Genomic DNA, 21,881 nt, shown 5'->3' on the forward strand with positions numbered 1-21,881 from the left:
TAAGGATAAGAACAAGCGAATGATAATTCGAGAAAAAGGAAATTCAATTCGTGTTTCATGAAAGGAGCCTCAGATCCCCCAGGGGGTTTAACAAAAGGGGGAACATCTCCAGTCTCCTATCTGTTTACTTCCTCATCTGGAATATTACCATCACCCCATTACGGCACCGACTAAGACTAAACTTAGTTCCCGCTCCGGGATATCGGCCTTTGGTTACACTGCGAGTCCAGACCAAGCCTTTAACAGATTGTATATTAAGGTCCCCGGGGTTCTTCGATCGTATAGTGACCTAGCTAATAGAGAAGCCCGCCAACTCCTAAGATCCACTAGGCCGATCTTGAGCGAATTGAGGCTTCGTCACGTCGACGTATGCCTTAGAAAAGACAGCCGGCTGTTGGAAAGGGCCACTCCTAGATGTATAACATCCTTGGGTGTGAGTATCATAAATTAGCCCATGTTACATGATCGAGTAATGCCGAATCTAAGCTTCCAGCAGAGAATCAGTCATGTGGCCCGAATTCGAGACGCTCTCAACCGAGAGGAGACAGGATCAACAAGGTCACCCAAAAACGATTGGAGATATCTGCTCACCTGTTTCGGTCAGTAGAGATATGATACAGATAATTGGATTGGCTAAAAATATGATAGTTGAATGAATTTGATGATTGGTAAAGGTAGCAAAAAAAAGATACAATTCTCGGTTGCCGAAGTCACTTGACCGTCAATGCCGGAGTGGCTCGTGCATGCCTTGTCCTGGTCCGTGCATCTCGATTCTATCTTAATCGCAAGTACCGGTACGTATCCAAGTTTCTTGCGCATCGGCAGGTTAGCAACGGCCTCTCCGTGGTCCACAATTCCGTTCCTTGCCGCCTCACTACTTTCACCTTTTTTATAGCGACATAGTGACAAGCCACGTCGCTTCTAAATTCTCCGCGCAACCTTAGGTTCCTGTTTGCTTATCTACAGATCGTTTCATGACGTCCCGTCGTAACGGATCTTGTAATGGATCTTCTCAGGAGTAGGCATGTGGAGATTCAGGTTATCTCCACTAACGTGCGCTTCTTCACGGACCAACAAAAGCCTATTAGAACCGCGAGGTCGGGCCACAAATGAGAGGCAACCCAATGGAGACGTTTCTATGGTCTGCCTCGTCTATACCATCTACCGTGGTAAGATCCGAGGGCATATTTTCGTGCATCATATCTGCTTACATGCAGTTCAATGGTTCTACACATGATGCATCGGTGGAGACGTAGATGCAAGAGCAGCCGCCGGGTCGATTAAGTCAGCCATCCCTTAAAGCCATCACGAGCTTAACGCGGCCAGTTTGGGAGGGCGGCATTAACCCCTTCTAAGACGAGACGCGCAATAGCGATATCATTAGAGGAACGGTGGCCAGTAAATTATATTGCATTAAAATACTATATTGCCTATGTATGTACGTTGGGTAAGAGCCAAGTCAAGGCTCAACGTGGTCTTTTACTTACCTAAAGTTAGGTACCTCGTGAATTCAGGAGCCAGAACACGTCTTCACCTATTCCTTTGGTTACCAAGTTCCCAGTTTCTTAATTAGCCCATCTCGAGATAGCGCAAGAGAATATGGAATCATAGGATCGTATTAAATGTGGCTTACCCGATTCCGAAGCCATTGCCGCGAAGTATGCAATAATAGAATACTAATAAGGACATCAGTGCCCATATGATGATGAATATGGACCTACCTAGTGTACATGTGAAAATCGACTCGATCTTTACATACATATCGCTGTGGCGCAAGCTCGGCATTAAACAAGGCCCTTGCTTTTCTGTAGAGATACTTCAATGTTCCCATGCGCGGTAGTTGAGGTCACATCTAGTTCCACATAGATATGGATATGTAACTAAAAGTTGCATGTTACCAACTTGTGGAAATTCCAACTGTAAGGGCATGTGTTATACATAGACATCCCGTTACGAATAATTCCGCCAAGTTCCCAGGCGAATGGATAGGCGTTGTTCTGATACATGACACTTAAGATGATCCTCACTGGAATAGTCAGTTCAAATCCATGTGAAGCTGGAAAAAGACATACATATGTAGGTACGTACCTAAAACTAGGTTAGATGGATACATGTGTTTGCATGCGGGGACCTTGTCGATCATAAAACATGCCCCCAGTCGATTTTTATTTCTTGGGATGTATGTACATAGTACATATACTACTTAACGTACCTGGACCCTGGGGAAATGTGGCTGTGTTTAGTTACACAGCTCTAGATTCCACATTGCGACCCGCCAGCACATCACAACGTTACTTATTAGCCACACCTGCCGCCGACACACCGACTCGACAACTCAACGATCTTAGATTTCTCGCTTAGTCTCCACCGCATTTAACAGATTCGAACAGGATACATACCTACATACATAGAACGTCTTCCTTGTGCATGCGCATGCATAAGCGAGGCCATGACCTCATAGAGGATTTACACCTTAAGCGCATGCGGAACGTCCGAATCCGCTCAACAAACAGTACTTACTACTATGCAGATAGACTCATCAGAGGGGCCCTCTAGAAGAACACGAAAGACCAAAGACCCACAGCACAGATTCTAGGTTACAGAGTTACTCATTCATCAACCAAGGTATTTCGCTCGGATCGACTTTGCCTCGTTGACGTATCTGGCTTTTCGCCCGGCCCAATGTCGTGTTAACGACCCACTGGCCCGACCGGGTCTATGGCGAAGACATCTGAGGCCTCCTAGAAGACAACGACCATCAACAATCCATCAACGGAAGAAGAAGAGATAGCATCAGGCGGTGGAATAGCAGGGTGTAAGAACAAGGCGACCTACGATTAGGCGCCCTCCTGCCAATAATCGCATGAAATCATCAAATAGGGTCTCATGACTCACCGTTGACAGGCCTGCACCATTTCCATAATTGATTGGACATCTTAGACACATATCATGAAAGCCGCGTCATTTCACCATCTACAGGGTCTCTACAAGGCCACTCTTACGTCAAGAGCGAAGTTATCATGTTGTATTCTACGCGCTGAAGGATCGCTGGCTTTGGGCTTCTGCGGGGATTGGTAAGTCTTGCCGACATACCCAAAGACTGCCCAACATGAAAGTCCCGAGTCCCGAGCGAGAAAAAAAAACCTTGATTAGGAGAATTGCGAACGAATTGAAATATTTTAATCCGTCGAGCGCATTTTCACCGCCCTTTTGCATTTTGCAGCAATCTTCTGACTGCTCGAGGATTCATGGGGGGGAGATTCATATACGATGATATGCGGTGTTCTAGCTATAAGCGCCGTCGCTTAGACATATCTTGCTTCCCTGTCCGGACTTCATATGGTTCGATTCAATCGGCCGACGTCTAAGTCGCATATGACCGAAGAAAAGCTAAGCAAGCATGATACTATTATGATACTATCGTATCTAACCTCTCCAAGTGAAGACAATGTAAATCCATTGTCCGGGCTACATCCCCAGTCGAGCCGCCCGGAGGGTGTTCAGTTCAAAGCCACCAGAACGTGTAAACCAAAAACCATCAGGGTCTTCAACTGTCCCGTATTAGTTAGAATTGTAGTCATTTGCACAATAACGTAGTTGATTCCTCCCTCCTTGCTCGTATTGGAATGTCTTCTACCTAACTATCAAATAGTTAGATATGAAGATTAGCATTGCCAGTGACCGGTTTTTACGTGTCATGTATTATGTCCACCAGTAAATATTGCCTGTAACTAAACAGCACTACGAATCGAAACACGCAGTGATTCAGTCATGCCTAAGGTATTTTTAGTAAGATATATGGAACAGCACGATATGGTTTGCTAATTGCAGCCCTAGGGTGCTCTTGAGCCGATATTGTTCGCCAGTACCTTAAAAGAATGACACATAGAACCTCATGGAACACAATGCCTTAGGTTAGAAAGGTCAATTGTCGACTTCACCGAGATAGATCTATCTTATACTATATAAAATGTTGGTGGTATTCAAACAATCCTAATCGACTCCAAGGTCGTCTCTTCCCACAAACCACCTTCGTTGAGATAACAAAGACCAACCCGCCGGTAGGTATTTGGTTCGGAGCGTGGCATTAGTAAAAGGGCATGCGCACAAATTACATCGCCATAGCGTTCCGGCTTCACTTGAGTGTATACCAAGTCTGCCTTTGTCAGGATCAAGCATTTGAACTTCAACCCCTTCTCCAAACACGACGACGGGAAATCTAGGAATGCCTGCCCTAGTCTTTCTTTGGACTTCTCTCGAGGCGACTCGTACAACGCAAGCTTATTCAGAGCCACCGTGTGCTCGGTCCATAGCTCCCACTCGACATCTAGGACCCTACCCTCGACGTCCAGATACCCCGACTTGACGGGTCCGAACACGAAATCACTTCCGTCAATAAGGGTAACGGCACAGTCTAGGATTTTAAAATGCCATGGACGATCGGTCGCCCATTTCCTCGATTGTTTCGGGTAGAGGGTGCCGTTATCGTATTTCACGCTGGCCCAGCTCCAAGACGGAGCGGTATATTCGTCACCGGGCTCTTGGGTTGTAGTAACGGTCGAGAGGCTGTTTGTCGGGTGGGAACGAAATATGTAATACCACTGGAGGTCGACGAGGAGTGTTTCTTTCCATAAACCCGCAAGGTAGGTCATTCCGCTATCCTCAGCTGCCATTGCGGCAACGGCCGAAATCGCAGCAAGCTTGTCTGTTGGAAACGAGAGGGATCGTTGTGCATATTGGGACCGTATCTCTATCCATGTCATCGACATTTCTCTCCGTTTGTATGCTTCATCTATCGCGTATCTATGGGACAGCCTCGATTCCCATGGACTAGAAATAATAGCGGAGGCTTCTCCAAAGTAGTTCTGGACATACCCGTCTGGGCTGAATTGAATAGGGGGGTCTCGGTGTTCTTTCAGGCTACTTGGGTCGGCAATTAGCTTGTTGCATGTCCATTGGATCCCCTGGGAAGTGAATCGTAAGCGGCGCGAAGAGAGTGCCCACTCTTGTAGAGTCCATCCGCGCGAATCGATGGGATCTTTCAAGTCAGGGGCTTCTTCCCGGAAGCCTAGGCTTAATTTTATATTTGGGAACTGAGGCACACCTTTTCCAATGGTAATGTGGAATGGTTGTACCTTGAAAACTGGAGGAAGTGGTGGCTTCAAGAAACTCTCGGATGCCCCTGGTGAGTTAGCCGCTTAAATAGTCATGGCGCTATGCTGGTATATTTTCGCCATCAACGGCAGTTCATTAAGCTTGTCCTCAGGTGAATCCTGTATAATACACAGGGCATCAACCCATATATAGCGAAAGCTAAGTTTCCTAGTAACGTCCATAGCATCTGCAACCGACGAAGGGATGCTTTGAATATCAAGACTACCGAGCTTGGTGGGTAGAGTATCTTTGGTCAGCGTATAGTTTTGTTTGGCACCCCATACGTAACTTAGAGTCACGTAATCCTCCGTTTCTACAGAGCCAGTTTCGACAAGATGTGGATGCAAAGGATCTCCAATATCTATTAGACGCGTGGGTCGAAACGTACTATTCACGGTACATTGATGGGTTTGCTGGCAGTCATCAAGCCATCCTCGTACTACATTCGGCCACTCTCCGCCAGCCGCAGAAAGTCCTTTCCATTCCCTACTGAAGACTTCTTGGCTAGCATCAGATATTACTTCGAGCCAAAGTGTTCCACCATAAGGAGGGATGAATATCCAAGGCTTAGAGCATTCTTCACTAGGTGTAGCCTCAATCTCAATATTAATGAGATCAAACCCAGTCGAATACTTGCCTTTCATAATCGATATTGTAAGATTTACCTTTGCGTTACAATCAAGCGACTGAAAGGTCAAGTCGGGTTCGGCTTCTTTCGTTTGTAGGTTTGTAGAATCTTCGGGGTTGGCGGGGCTTTCAAATGTCCCCATGAGGTATTCATAGGCTGAGCCTCGCTGATGGTTATCGTCGTGGTTAGCCTGTGGCATGTCTGATTCGGCGTATGACGTTGTAGTTGTCTCCTGTCCTTGGTACCATGGTATATGGAGGATAAAAGATCTTTCACTGATAAGAGGGATCTCATTTTTTGCGGCGGCCAGGATTGAGTTGCCGAGGACAGTACATAGATTACAGCCATTAAGCATGCTATGGCATACATCCGTAGCTAGAAACTCACAAGATGACTGGATCTCAGTCTCACCATCGCTACTTGACTTGAGCTTGCCGTAAAGATCTTCGTTGAATAGTCTCTCACAAAGTTTGCAAGGCCGTGTAAGATCGTCGCGGGGAACAAAAAATTGCTTGGGAGGCTCAACCTTCCCTCGGAGTCGAAGCATTATGGACTACCTAAACAGGGCGAAATGGTTAAAGAATAGTTTGAACAGGAAAACTTGTTTAAACCCGAAACAGTGGACCGCGTATTAAATTTGAAGGTATCCTCGTTTTACATAAAATCCTTCCATGCCAAGTACCTAAATTTCGTTGGGCTGGGCTCCAGATTCCCAGCCAGTCTCCAACTATGCATACTGCGCCCCCGGTCTATCTTACTATACTACTATCTTATAATTCATATTTGACTAGTTATTATTATCAGAGCATTGCTTTTATAAAATGCTATGTGTTCTTTTATCATTATTTGATATTAATTACGAGGACCTACTGGCAATGAATATGTAGTGATGAAAATACCGAAGTATAAGTAAAATTCTCTAAACGTTATTAGTTCATACGAGTTGAATACCTTTTATTCAACGATATAATTAAAAACGGCAAATGCTAACTTGAAACATTCAGAATATGTTGTATTACAAAGGCTTTGATACCTTTGCAGGCATAGTTACTTAGATTTCACTTAATGCCTTACCTTGCTTCATAGTCTATGCTCAGTGTGACTAGGCTGGTCTTTTAATGCAACTATTAGGTAAGTTGCACAATAGACATTCTTCGATTATGGTTAAAACGTGATGAGTTCATATAAGTCATCTCGGAGAGTGCATATTCTCGTTGACCAGAAATCACATATCTTAAGTAGACAAAGCCGTACTACTTCACTGATTTCTTGTGTTATCTCATGACTAACTTCTCTATATAATGCTCTAAATATACCACTACGAATAATTAGCTTATCCTAAAGTTAATTTATCAAGACCACTAAATTACCACTAAATTCATGAACTAGAGCGTAGAAGCTGTGAATATTATTTCATAAACGACCTTTAACCTGCTTGAATGACATACTTCAGATGGTGCATTAGCTTTAACCCTCATAAGCCTACTTGTCGTCCTAGCTATTAGCATAACATGTTTATTATGAGTTACTTATGTAACATACTCATTTATATGAGACGGTTATGTCTTCAATACCTTTGGCAATACTAATGTTTTACCCGTACTGCTTATTAATACAAGAATGCTAAAACCCGATAAGCGTGAACTACCTAGGCAAGGACACTATTTTGATCAATTTACTAAAATTCTAGTATCATTTAATCAAGCAGCTTTTTGATACTATCTTTCTTGAGGGAGGCATCTTGTCTCTGTTCGTTATCAGGGCGGCTGGTCAGCTGGGTATGAGTGTGGCAGATGTGACATGGTGACTAGAGTCAGGCGATCTATTTCCGAGCACGGGAAAAGACATCATTTCAGTAGATCAACTAAAAAATGCAACCATTAAATCTTTCTAAGAGTCCTCCTTTTCAATATCCCATAATTTCTTATCAGTCAAAATAAGTATAGCGAATTTTTTCAAGACAATTTGCTCATCTGTTTGGACTAAAGCTTCTTGAGACCCCTGCTCTGCCCTTGTCTATCTACTTTATCATGCGGGGAATCCTTGAACGATAGGCACGGTCAGGTTAGACTTATAGATAAGCTGTATGATAGAGATATATCTGAATGATAAAACTTGGGAGGCTCGATAGACTTTTTAAAGCACAATGAATATTATTATATTTACGAATAGGTATAACTGCCCTAGAAACCGATGACTTGTGTCACACGGTGGTTGCTAGTCAATCTGCTAGGTTAGTCCATCAGGTAGCCGAGGCGCTCCCAACATACGAAGGTGGTGGGCAGACTCTTGGCTGCAGCTGTACGAAGGGACCATTGATCTCCGTTTCGGCTGCTAGTCACTGCAGGCTCACGATTGGCGCGGGTCAGACTATAGCACAGGTCTAGTCAGCTTTGCAAAATATCTACTTACCTAATGCTAGATATACATAGCGGGAAAACGGCGCAGGTCCAGCTGGCTGGGTTTGTGGAGCCACGTAAACATGTACCTAGGTCCCTGAAGGAAGAAAAGCAAAAAAAAAAAACTTATAACAAGCCGCATAAACGAGTGTCCCGATCCCTAAATTCTTTGTCTTGTGTTCGGGATCTAAAGCCGACTCTAAAAACAACAGTAGGCTACCCAAAGGCACCCAAAGGTACCTAAAAGCTGAGGCGTTGTCGTGAAGCAACATACACCATTCAAATAGAGCAGCCAAGGTAAGAGGTTAGATAGAATTTCAATAATGGAGTAAAGAAATGACTCTACATTGCGTACAATGTGACACTGCCATTTGAGGAGTCTTAGTATTATGCCACGAAGACGCGATCGTCTTTCTTGCATGTAGCATAATATACTGGCCCAATGGGTAGAATATATTATTTGAATAAAAGGTGTAAATGGAAGAATTCGGGAAGGCCAGGGGTAAACAACCTATGTAAACCACTATGTACTTGCCCGCTTTCCGCTTTACTCCACTGATGGATACTGTTTGCCTGTGAGGGGTTAAGTACCTCCTAACATAGCTCCTGCTGGGTGGATCTACGTAAATGCTAAAAAAGGGAATCACCCCACCTTACCCACGCTGTACCACGCTTTTTATTCTTCTTATTGCTGCTGATAACGTGCTGTTTCTTCTACGATAAGAGCCCGACCCTGATTAATTATGGGGTCTCACATGGTCAAGTCAGCTAAGACTTTGCGAGGGGCCACCCGCGGGCCATCGCAACCCTCTTGTTCCATTAAGTATTCCAACCCTCCACCCAGTATCAAAAACTTATCCAACCACCTAATGGACCTATGGACCTATGGACCTAATGGTTGGTATGTTGTTATCTTGTCTCATCTACATATATATAATCAATAACTATCCTAGCCGCATTTCTACTGGGTCAGTTCTAGTTTACAGAAATGATTTCGTAAAACATTAAATGCCGAAGGCTTTGCTTAGTCGAGCTGGATTCGAATTTTCTCTCTTCATCACTAGTCTTTGAGGAATACCTAGGTCTGTCAGATCAACTAAGCGCTACTTCAGCATATCGCCGCAAACCGCATTGGGTAGTGGTACGCCACCTCGAATAACAACTTGGAACTGGTACATACTGGGGCGAATTTGGACCCCTTTTCAACTCGTAATCCGTGCAGGCTAATCGTCGTATTACTCTACCTCCTTTTCCAGCTCTTCGTCTTTTTTACTTCCTCCTACCGCTGCTAAAGGACTACAGCTGGCTGGTACTACATTCGTTTATCTCTTTGGAATGAACACAGTTGGAAGAGTGAGTGTGAGACAAACCATGGTAGTCTCAATCAGCACTTGAACTCCTCCCGTGATTGATTGTTAAGAGAACACAGAAAACCTTGCTTGGGTTCTAGTTTATGTATTGCCTTTCCTGGTCATCTTGATTGATTTAGCGACTATTCGAAATCCCCGCATCTCGCAACGACTTTCCCGGTAGCAGATTAGCAACAATAGTACGATAGCCGAATACAGGGTCATTCATCTTCTAGACCTTCGTTATTTCGTGAAAGCCTCCTTGTAGGAGACTTTGGGTTCCTAATTGAGGCTTCACGCAATACAGCTATCAACCAACGAACCAACGAACCAACGCCCACCATGGCCGATATCACCCCACCCGATCCAATTGACGAGGAGTCGCTTGGCGTCGTGCCACTCGAGAGCCGTCCTAAGGAGAAGCGCCGCCAGAGACTTCTCCAAGGCATTCAGCGCATGTCTTCTTCTCCTTCGTTACAACAAACCGGTCGTTCTCGGTCTGCAAGCTCCCCGTACAGCATGCGAGGTAGCTTATCATGTGCGAGTCTCGCTGCGACGCCTGCTTTCGGACAATCCACTTCTGGCAGCGTTACGCCGGGCTATTTTTCGAACGGCCAGTCTTCCATACCCGGCAGCCCGGCAGCTGAGCACCCTAAGTTCGACGGCATTGAAACTCGTATAGCACGTAAAGTTCCTAATGTTTCTACGACGCAATTAAACCCGACTACCGTCTCTCTACCCGTTGATGTCACGGCTACGAGGTCTAGATCCAGCACGGTTCGGAAACTACCTTTTGACTTCTGGGCCAGAATGCCCGATGAGATTCGACTTCACATTTTTTCCTACCTCCGGCCGAAAGAGCTCATTCGTATTTCGCGTACAAGCAAGGAATTCCAGAAGTTCTGTTTTGACGGTCAATTATGGACCCATTTCGATGCTACTGAGTTCTATATGGAAATACCTGCGGAGGCTTTAGCCAAGATCATTCTTGCGGCAGGCCCTTTTGTGAAAGACCTCAATATCCGCGGGTGTCTCCAGATTGAGCATTACAAGCGAGCCGAGGTCATTGTCACGGCCTGCAAGAATCTGATCAACGCAACTTTAGAGGGGTGTCGAAACTTTCAACGGACCACTTTGCACAGTCTCATCAAATCTAACGAGGGGCTTGCCAACTTGAACCTTACAAGCATGACAGCGGTAACAAATAGCACATGCAAGATTATTTCTCAGCATTGCCCCCAGCTTGAAACCCTCAATGTCTCGTGGTGCAAGTACATGGATGCTCGGGGGGTCAAGATGGTAGTTCTTGGGTGTCCAAGGCTACGAGAACTAAGAGCTGGAGAAATTAAAGGCTTTAACAGCATTGGGGTAGCAGAGGCTATATTCACGACGAACAAGCTCGAGCGGTTGGTGTTAAGTGGTTGTGTGGACCTCGACGACGAAGCTTTCACAACCATGATCCATGGTACTGAACCCGAAATCGATATCTTAACGGATCGACCGGTAGTTCCACCGAGGAAACTTCGACATCTAGACCTAAGCCGGTGCTCACAGCTGACTAGCCAAGCTGTAGGTGTGTTGGGTCACCTCGTTCCTGACCTACAAGGTTTACAATTAAGCGGATGTACCTCGTTGACCGACGCGGCTCTGCAGCCAATTCTTGCCTCGACTCCTCGTCTTACCCACCTGGAATTAGAGGAACTATCAGAACTGACCAACGATTTACTCTCCGAGCACCTAGCTAAAGCCCCATGCGCTCCGAAGCTTAAGCATCTTTCTGTAAGCTACTGCGAAAATCTCAGTGACATTGGTATGTTGCCTGTTATGAAAAATTGCGTCAGCCTGGAGAGTGTGGATATGGATAACACACGAATCGGCGACCTGGTTCTCACAGAAGCTGCGGCTATGGTTAGGTCTCGGTCAGCTAGGACACCTCTATCTACTTCACGTCCTCATATTGGCCTTAGGCTGGTCGTATATGACTGCCAAATGGTGACGTGGACCGGTATCCGAGAGATCTTATCTTGGAACGCCGAAATCCGGCGACCTTCGGAAAGATCGACTACATATCCTACCGAGATCATAGGTCTCAAATGTTTCTACGGGTGGCAGCAGACAGTAGAGCAGCACACACAGCGGGTGCTGAAGGGTGACTTTGCTGCCGCTGCGAGACTGGAGAGGAAGTGGGCAGATTACATGCAAGCTGTCGAGGAAGCAGGGGCCGGCGGCGCTGGCTCACGGCGGCGCCGTCGTCGCGCTCGGGCCGCTCAGATGCTACATGCTGATGAAGAAGGAGGACCTGCCGCAGGTCGCCGTCGGGCACGAACCGTAGCGGCTAATTGCGTTGTCATGTGATCCCGTTGTTTTTATGGCGTATATCGGTGCATCATAAACCATACTGTCGGAGTTGGAGGCTCTAACCAGGTCGGGCCTGGTTATCACTTATTCACTTTTTACGGAGTTAGTTCATTTGCAATTTTTGGCTGGCTGTACGGGAGTTATTAACGGCGTTTTCTTATTGCTGCCATCGTAGGCATCAATCTACCTATATGTCTGTCCCGTTGAGAAGAATGTCGTTGCGTAGTGTATTTGTCGGTGTATTGGGGACGGATTGGTAGTCCGTTCACGTCTCCCTTTGAGATCCAGAATTCATAGGGTATGTATGTTACATACCGCTTGCAGCTCTTGTTGGCTCTTCATTCGAGTCCGTCTCTACTGGTGGTGTCATACTTTTTTATATAGATTTACGGGGAGAGGGGGGCTTTTGTATATTTCAGTATGCCGAGTATCAGTGCTATGAATTGGAAAGATAGATTCTACGTCCTATGACACCTCTTATGAGCTCTACAGACTATAACCATTTAGAGGGCATATTTCTGAACGACAGTCAATTTATAAATATTTCTGGGCGATTAAAATAAGTTACATCATAGAATCACCCTGAAATGCCGTCATTGAATCCCAAACAACACGAGATGTGAAATGAAAGCGCGCAAATTTAATTTCTGTGTCCGTAGTCGAACTCATAGTATTAGGTACATGAATAAACACTGGCAAAGCAACTATCAACTAGGTTAGCTGATTGTGAGGCTAGGCTAGTTCATGGGGGTGTTCTTTTTTTTTTTTTTTAATACATTTTCCTGTTACCCCTATTGCAGGGTCATATTCTGAAACGCGCAGTGGTAAAGGTCTTCTCTCCCCTAGACCACAAAATGGAAAATACAACACGAAAACTCTCCTGTCCTCATTCTCATTACTCTCCCTTAGGAGTTTGATGCCATGCAAATAACATGGCTAGATGCCTCGTCGAAAGTCAACGCCATAAGAGAAAGCACATATCAAAACTACCTAAATCAATAGGTCTTTGACTCGCCGGAGACTGTCTCGAATTCAAGGTATCTGTCCTGACCAATTGATATATATACCAATTGGCATAGAATCGTGAAGAAAGTCAGCCCCGAATTGGAGTTCATATGATTGGATTATACATTAGAACGTCTTTTCTTTCTTGACGTGGGTTCTTATTTTCGTGTGTTTTGTCGACATATGCGAAAGAGCCAAAGCAAAGATAGGCAGGCTTTTTAGTTATTAGCCTTTGACACCGGATGAGTTGGCATGCAGACCAAGGGTTTATGCATTCAAAGATCCTCGGGGCCGGCATTGGTGTCTGAAGGTAATTCTGTCGAGCCATAGGTTTGTGTATCGATCATCTCGGTATAGCTTCTCGTCGTGGTAAACGATCGACATGTCGAAATATTCGCTCAAGTACTTTGCGACCCACTTGAACCGCTCGTTCTGCTCGACCTCCTTTTTCGAAGACCCACTTGGAACAACAACTTCAATGTCGATATAACTCCATTGGCGTACATTGTAGTTCGGAGTCATATATCTGGGGTCTTTGTCTTTATTCACAAACACATACCCCTCTCGCGATGAATAATATGTCGAGCAGCAGCTAAAGACTGCGTCAAGTAATGCTGAGCATACATTCTGACGACGGTAATCAGGATGTACAACCACAGTGAGCTTCCCACAGGGCGCCGCATGTGTTTTGTAAGAGCCAAAGATGCCTCTTACAGCGACGTCCATCACGGCAAATGCAATGACGGGTCCATCGTTTGAGGCGGCGGCATTGTACCAGCCATCAACGGCAACAAAAAATGGCATTTTCTCGGTGCTACACCCATCATAGATGTTGAACCACTTGTGATGGCCGACTTGTCGCTTGTCCGGTAGCTTATAACTGGCGTCTACCTCTTCATTATACAATGCCGCTACCTGCATCATATCGTTTCTCATGGCCGGCCGGAGGTGGCACGGTACTCTGATCTCACGCGGATTGGAGCGTTTTTCAGGGTAGACTAGGAGAACTTCAAGGCGCTTCCTAGGCACATCCTCTTCACTCCTATATTCCCTCTTCGGCTTGGGTTCCTCGGGCAATGAGTCTTCTGTAAGAGGCTTAGAATTATCCTTAGCTTCTACTGATTTTTCCTGGACTAAATCAAGTTAGTAATACACCTAAGATATTATTACTAAGGGACTATATACATACCTATTCCTTGCACTTCGGAAGCAGAAATCACCGGTGCCATGAGACGGCCTGTTTCGGGGTCTACATCGCACCGTTCTGGGCTTGTAACCCCTTCTGGATGAAGGTCCACGGTAATCTCATGAGTTGGCTGAATCCAATCCTTGACGTATTTCTCAGCCTTTTTTGATAGGTACGAAAACCTTTTAATGGGTGGAGATTCATCCTCCGCCGTCTTAGCAGGCTTGTGGTCCTCTGGTACGACATTGTTTCCGGTATTTGTCTGCGTATCCATAGAGTCGTGAAGCTGGGAGTTTCTCTCGGCAGCACCTACCAGGGTGGTGATTTCGAGTGCTTTAGAGACTTCATGTACAACGTCAGAATCGACGGGCTTGCTTGAATCGTCCAACTGCTTCGCAACTGCATTTGATTTATGCTGACTTTCATGCACGCTAGTAAGCGCGGTAAACTGTTGAACGCTTTTGGTCTCATTAGCATTCTTTTTTGGAGCCCAACGACTTTGCGATAGCCCTCCGCGCTTTGGCGGACTGCCCTCAACTTTGGCAATTTCTTGAGGATGCTTGACGCTGTAATCTGCTGTCTCCTCTTGGACTTTGTTAGGTAGATTTACGCCAGAAGCTTGGCCAGATGATTGATCTTTAACCACCAGTTGAGAGTGGTAATGGCCCGTCTCTGGATCGTAGACGTCGACCCAAGTCTGTCGCTTAGCTGGGGCCATTTCTGGATAAAATATAACCATTAGCATCAAGTTACATCTCATAGAAATATTTTAGTCGCACTATAGGGGGGAAAGGTAGGTCACACTTGAGACACGCGACGTCCTTCGAACCCTATAATTCAGGAAAAGTGACTCGAGGAAATAAGTTGCAAGATTCACAGGACTTAGTTGAGGATATGGATGTGTAGCTCATTAACTTACCTGCGATATTGACCTTGTATCAGATATCTTCGGATGATTGCCGACCAATTATCTGTATAGATAAGGGAAATTGATAGTTCCTCTGCAAGTTGAAATTGAAAGAAAGACGCCTGCGAATAAGTAAAACACGAAAGGTTAGGGACCTGTGAGCAGAAAGTCAGGTTGATGGTTCATCAATTGATCACTGTAGGGAAATGAAGAAGAAGGAGGGAGTAAAGAGAAGCTGAAGAGGTGATTATAATTAGAAGGAGCTACTCGTTCAATCGTGGCTCGTTTCAAGATGGGTATGGGTAGGATGTGCTCTTTCCTAGAGGATGTAAAACATGGACAATCTCGATGAAGTAGAAGTAGCACTGGATGGATAACATTAAAAAGAAGGCAGGCACTTACTCTTGTATCACGATGGGAAACTGTATGTACGTTTCAGATAATGAACATAACTGACGACTGGCAATAACAGAGGTCAGCCAGGTGTCAACCTTCTCTTCGAAGAAAATACCTAAAATGAAGATAAAAATACATGCCTAAGGTTCAGAAAGGCGAGTAGACAAGACAATACTGACCCAACTCGATTCTTCTCCTGTTACTCTGGTGAAGTATCTTCTGATGAAAGAGTGAAGGAGATGGTCTGCGTATAGGTAAGGTGCGATGCCTAGCAGGAAGCTGACAAGCACCCGTGTTTCTTGTTGTGTCCCACCAGTTTTGCTTGCAATGAAAAGTAGATATGACACAAGTGTAGGTGTGGAAGAGAAAGAAAGATCAAAAGATTAACCTAGAAGAATTTATTGGCTAATGCGCAGCTCTGACCACCAAACAGAGTTGGTTGGTGTAGAGACATGGACATGGAAGGAGGTAGATTGGGTAATGAGGCAGGTTCCATAATACACGCAAGTAATGGATTACGGGGGTAGGGAGGGCACTTCAGGTAGAAAACCAGGCTGGCCCTGCGTATCGCCTGGGAAACTTGTAGATTTATGACTGAGGCCTAACACTTGTCACAGGCCTAACAATCCAGTATCTATGTGAAATATTCGGGGAGTTAGCAGTGTTGGATACGCGGTCCCTCATGCTAGTACTTTGAATTTGTGAACGGGAGGTACTAGCAGTCAGAAGAGTGACCGCAGGGTGTATACAAAACTTACAAGTTAACAAGTCCCCCAGGAGCTAACCCTACTATATAGTAATAGACGAACAATTACAATAGCTAAAGCGTTAGGGTTTCCAATGCGAGACATAGGTAAATCAGACGAGACATGTCCATACAGGTTCAAGAGATACTTAGAATAAAGAGAGAGAAAAGAGTACTAAATTGCGTCACATAAGGCGTGGGAGCACTTTACTTCCGGAGACATATGTGCTAATACGTTCATTTGAAGATTTGGTTATATAAATCAGGGGCGTTATGATACTACATTGCTTGATGACTATTCAGAAGAAAGAAAAGGGGGAAAGAAAATATACATGTAATACAAGTTGTACCATATTACATTATAGAAAGTTCCACTGGAAGTTAGTATGTAGCAAATCTATTAAATTTTGGACGAAGGTCTTCGTTCATTCATAACGTTAGACTTCTCATCGTTTACCATAATTGCCTACCTAACCTAGGTAGGTACCTAGAATATTTAAAAATGCCCCAGTGCAGAATAACGTACAAGTTTACTCGCGAAGATAGAAGGGAGAAGAAAAGGAAAATAATTAGATCTTACAATATCCAAAATCAGGCTTTAGTATCCCCTTTCTACTTTATTTTTGGTTTTATTAAGGTTGCCACTTGGGTCTTTCTCGTGATATTAAAGGAAGTGCATGCCCCATAGCACTTTAGTATTGTTCTTATCAAATACATCACTACCAGGTTGCAGCTCGTCTCGAATATAAACCTAGATGGCCTGAAGGATACCTAGCTCCAAAGACACATGAGTTTGTTCATTGTAAGGTTTTTGGTATCGTGTAGTCGAATCGGAAACCCCTGCTCTCTGGAAAGATGGATTATGAGGAGAAATAGCGTCTTTGTTAATCCTTTCATATAAGTTGTTAAATTTTGGTAACATGTGATTGGAACGGGCGTTCTTAATTCGGCTATCACTGCTTGACGATGGTCGGAAATATCCTTTCCATGATGCAAAAAGATTAGGTAAAACCTTCATTTCGCGGAAAACGCTTGGAAATGTAGGTGCGCAGAAGACCAAAAGAACGAGCACCATTTCGGCACCACACCAAATTGCCATCCGGGATATGGCATAGGTAGTGTCCTGGGTCTGAAAATACTGTACCGTCACGATCAATCTGAAGATACCCGAAATAAAAGCCCTATAAAATATTCTATGAGATTCTTAGTTAACAAATATGAGAGAATCACTCACAAAACGCCAATAGCAAATACTAACAAAATGCTGATCTTTCTCCTTGTCGTCATATTAAGTGTCCAAATAACGGTATGAGGAAGGATAAGAATAAGCGTGTGTGAGGCGATATTGATACTAGCTGATGAAACATCTACGGCTTTCCTGTCGAAGCACTTTCCGGGCACCGTTTGATCCCATATCTTTTCATGTGGAGTACAAGACAGGTTCGCCACAATAAACGCAGAGGTGTAGAATAAGATGTTTATCAATATTAGAACATGGCATGTCCACTGTATTGCTACATTAGTCCAGATAAGATTCAAACATAATTAGCAATAGAAAGTATACAATGTTATAAATATCTCAGCTCTCACTATATTGTTCACTTGGAGTAAACCCTTAGAATGACGTTATGACTTTCGTGGGCACTTACGTAGAAGAAACCACGAGTTCCTTGCGGAGCAAATATTCGCGACCACTCTAGAAGTATGGCAACTTTCAAATTCATTATTACGATCGAGTAAAATGCGACGCAAAGGGCAACGACCTAATTTTTCTATTTCAGTAAAACTTTTGCCTATCTAGGTAGATAGACAGGGGTGAAAATTGTGTTAAGGATTTAAATGAAAAGTAGCCACGAGCTAAACTCACCCAGACAAATTCAGACAAGTCTCTCACCCGAACGTTCCACTGGTGTACAAACATCCCAACACCATGAAGGAGACGGATTCCTAGGCACTGGTATGTTACGAATAGAAACTTATCAGATTTGTTATTATATACTGGATACAAAAACAGGTAGATATTGATATACGTATGCCGCGAATGCAAGAACTGACCCTGATTAGTTTAATGAGAGAGCATATAGGCTGTGCAGAACTCACAGTCCTCCAAGAACAATTTGCGTGTAATTGCGATCCTAGAATAAATTCGTAAAGAGATTGCGAGCGTTCCTACCACTAGAAAGATAACTATTACAGCAAGGGCTGCGGAATTGCGGTTCGGAGAACTCTCTAGTTCTGGCACAACGCCAGGGGGAGGAGAGAGTGCTGGTCCATCCAGGATTGCCTCTCGCTCTTCGGGTGAAAGAAGGTAAATTTGATCGAGCAACATGCTTAGAAGACTTAAGTTGGTCTTGATGAGATATTTCTGTTCTGACTAGACTGTCCCCTTTTATCGTTGTAGGAGGTTTGTTTGCATCGGTGATATCTTGAGGAGAGCGGTCGTATAATAAGTATGATATCAAGAAAAGTAAGCGTCGGTAACGTATTGAAGCGGGAATGTAGACTTCGTACAGAGTCCCATGAAGGATGTGAAGGCTTTGTCTTAGCTAATGCTCGTACTCCCATGAGGAAACTAATGGAATACCCGAATCAAATGGGATACCGCAACGGGTTACAATGAGGCTGAATTTGGAACATAACTTCTTACATATACAGAACGCCGGGTATATAGTATGTAGGTACCTAATGTATAGGTATATATGTCTTTCCGTTTGGTCGGGTCCGCGAGGCGTTCTTGACCGAGCTCGTGTACCATCTCGGCTTTTATCCCAGCTTTTACGATTCGCTTAGCATAGAAAACAAGCCAACTATGTTAATCAGGTCAAGCCACAAGTCATCATGTTAATGCCTCCGAGCTAATAAGGAGGATATTCCGACCCCTGAAAATTACTGGAATAGGTATAGACTTTAGCCCTGTTTGAAAATAATTTTAGGATACATGGAAAACCCCCCTATTCAGAAGTATTTCTGATCGATCCTTAATTGCTGGCCGTTTTCTTAGTTAAAGCGCAGCACCCTCTCTATGTAGGTGCGAGGAGGCAAAAGCCAGCACTAATAGGGATACATGAGGCCTCGTAGACAATGCCGACAGAGGCTCTGCCACCACGTACGGTTAAAGTAGTAAGAGCCAATCGGTCTTAATATTTCCCCAATCCCATGTACCAATGGCATTTTTTCTTATTTACAATATCTCACACTTACACCATCGAGATCTTTGGCTTAATTGCCCATCTTTCTCTTACCTACTAGCCTCATCGTCCTAATCGACATGACCCTAGATTTGAAGCTCGATTTCTACCCCGCATCAGACCCCAGCCGCACAGGGGTTCTCGTGCTCCCAGGTGGCGGGTACGAGTTTATTTCCATGGATAAAGAAGGAACGGCTCCAGCACGATGGCTCAACGACCATCGGTTAGATGCATGGGTACTCTCATACACGACCGCCGGTCCGTCAAGTCCAGCGCCCATCTTCCCAGCTCCGCAACGCGAGGCGCTCGAGGCAGTGCGGCAGATTCGGGCGTCGGGGCGGGTCGACAAGCTAGGAATATGGGGCTTTAGCGCCGGCGGGCATCTTGCAGCTGTGACGGTGACGGATCCCGGTGCAAACCTAGATTTTGCGATCCTTGCTTATCCGGTTATCAGCATGGCGGCGGGTACAACCCATGAGGGCTCGCGACGCAACCTGATCGGCGATGGGTGCGAAGCTGGTAGTGACGCCGAGAATGCCATGTGTGCTGAGAAGCGCGTCGACACGAACACACCGCCAACGTTCCTGTTCCACACCGCAAACGACGATGCAGTGCCAGTCCAGAATACGTTGGAGTTTGCTACAGCGATGGCCAAGCACAGGAGGCCATTTGAAGCTCTTGTTCTTCCGGATGGTCCACATGGGCTAGGGTTAGCACTTGGGGATGAACGGTTGGGTTGGACGAGTGAATTAGAGAGATGGTTGAAGTTTTCCGTTTCAAATGTTTAGACTCCCATAGAGCACCTTGTTAAGAGTATGCCTTCAATGTTCAGCAAAAATCAGAAAACCCCGCTATACTGGGGCTTCTCTAGACATAGCTAGAACGTAGATACTTGATATACCTATGCTATTTCCGATAATCAGCGATCGACTATATTCTATGAGGATTATGTCGAAATATACTCTACATAAAAGCAAGGCTTGGCACGACTACTGGGTCTCAACCCTTTCACCGGCTGCGCCATTTAATCGATAGAAAGGGTTATATAAAACATGTACTGCTTAATTCACGTAAGATCGATGTAGTTAAGTTATCACAAATCTCACAAGTGACAAAATAGTACAAAATTAAGCTATATCATGACGAAAGCTTCTAAAGCGATAATAGCGCTCTTCCAAGGCTAGAGGGCAGACCAACACCGGTGTGAAAAGTGGAAACAGTGAAAACGAAGATGCCTAAGAAGCAGGCTATATCCTACGGGGATGTAGAGATAGATTTGGAAATAATCGGCTTAGTTAACTCCATCTCATATGCTACCTACTTACACTGCCTAGTAACTTCTATTGGTGAGGAATCACCTAATAAGTTAATATTGCTTGTGATGGCCGGCCTAGCTAGTCCCGTAAAGGGTTGCGAAAAACTATATTGAATCCTTTAGACCGAGAGGTCTCTGAAGGTACATGGGTCAACCAAAACACCACATACGGTGGTAATTCGGATGTAAGTACCATTACTATAGTCCTGGCTTACTTCTCCTATAGTAGTCACCTGGCTTTCGAGATCCCGTATACGTAGAATTGCGTACTAGGCCAATGTATAGTGACGCTGCTGTAGCACAGATATTCTATGTAGTTCATATATATCATCCTCCTGCCGTAGACAACCTCCACGTCGACAGTCATTGGGGGTTAAAAATATGAAACCTGTAATCGTGTGCTGATACCTTATTACAAAAAAAAATAGCCAGGCGTAATTTTTAAGGATGTAGACGGAACCTTGCTATGGTCCGTAATGTAACCTTTCAACCATATTGATCCGAAAGAGGGTGCTGTTCACGAGCGTACTTAAGGCCGTAAGCTTTATTCATAGCAAGAAATGCAAAGCATCATTAAATCTTAACCGCCGAGGCCGCATGAAAGTGCAAGGCAGATTCACTGACAGAACGCAGAGTTTCAATGGTTTAGATACCTCGGAAGCTGATAGGAACATGTGGCATTGAGAGTAGTCTTTTCTCCCCCCCCCTCGTTTGGCCTCTTAGGGTGAGGCCAAGAACTACCATTAAAACTATGAGGAAACAGGCCTTTCCGAAGCCCCCATAAGCATTCCGAACCCTGCCACGAAACAGTAACTACCAGTCCGCGTCATGGTAGTAGAAGACAAGGATAACTTTCATACACCCGCAATGATACTCGAACAAAAAGACACTAGGTTAGGAAGGGACAACTACCTACACATACTGCTTCGTGCAATGGTTAGCGAATGGCACAAATCTACTAAACGCTCCAGAGGAGTGTACTCGAGTAACATGAAAAGGTACCCCTAGACATATTCAATAGTAAATGGCCTGATGATCGTGCACGAAGTTGGCGCAGCATAGGCCCTAGCACGGTAAGAATTATAGAAGCACATTAACAACTATAGTTAAAACGACGCTAACGCCGTCCTGATCGACAGTGACCACCTCCATAACCTAGGGTAATAAGTTATCTTGACTTCCGCTTGAACGGGTCCCTGCATTTAACAGATCCTACTTCCTAGGTCCCTGGACCACTAAGACGCTTAAAAT

General features: G+C 44.8%; 4 protein-coding genes across 4 annotated transcripts; 2 read left to right on the forward strand and 2 right to left on the reverse strand.

The window, feature by feature from the left end:
• Window positions 1–3,790: 3,790 nt before the first annotated feature.
• F4813DRAFT_400282 (HET-domain-containing protein) lies at window positions 3,791–6,392 on the reverse strand. The gene is made up of 2 exons (XM_049248252.1): window positions 5,285–6,392; window positions 3,791–5,182 (listed from the first exon to the last, which is right to left on the reverse strand). Exons 1-2 carry the CDS (start codon window positions 6,327–6,329, stop codon window positions 3,984–3,986), a joined length of 2,244 nt encoding a protein of 747 aa, XP_049095110.1. The 5' UTR covers window positions 6,330–6,392; the 3' UTR covers window positions 3,791–3,983.
• Window positions 6,393–9,499: 3,107 nt separating this feature from the next.
• F4813DRAFT_278927 (RNI-like protein) lies at window positions 9,500–12,529 on the forward strand. Its single transcript, XM_049240460.1, has one exon. The coding sequence runs from the start codon at window positions 9,873–9,875 to the stop codon at window positions 11,883–11,885; it is 2,013 nt and encodes a 670-aa protein (XP_049095111.1). The 5' UTR covers window positions 9,500–9,872; the 3' UTR covers window positions 11,886–12,529.
• Window positions 12,530–12,568: 39 nt separating this feature from the next.
• Window positions 12,569–14,797, reverse strand: F4813DRAFT_400286 (uncharacterized protein; the record flags this gene model as incomplete). Its single annotated transcript, XM_049248253.1, has 3 exons — window positions 12,569–14,026; window positions 14,083–14,341; window positions 14,393–14,797. The coding sequence occupies 3 exons, from the start codon at window positions 14,795–14,797 to the stop codon at window positions 13,161–13,163; spliced, it is 1,530 nt and encodes a 509-aa protein (XP_049095112.1). The 3' UTR covers window positions 12,569–13,160.
• Window positions 14,798–18,964: 4,167 nt separating this feature from the next.
• F4813DRAFT_375608 (alpha/beta-hydrolase) lies at window positions 18,965–20,448 on the forward strand. The gene has a single exon (XM_049245027.1). It carries the CDS (start codon window positions 19,396–19,398, stop codon window positions 20,101–20,103), a length of 708 nt encoding a protein of 235 aa, XP_049095113.1. The 5' UTR covers window positions 18,965–19,395; the 3' UTR covers window positions 20,104–20,448.
• The last annotated feature ends 1,433 nt before the right edge of the window (window positions 20,449–21,881 follow it).

The sequence above is a fragment of the Daldinia decipiens genome (assembly GCF_022478715.1).
Source record: "Daldinia decipiens strain CBS 113046 unplaced genomic scaffold F4813scaffold_52, whole genome shotgun sequence".
Taxonomy (NCBI): Eukaryota; Fungi; Ascomycota; class Sordariomycetes; order Xylariales; family Hypoxylaceae; genus Daldinia; species Daldinia decipiens.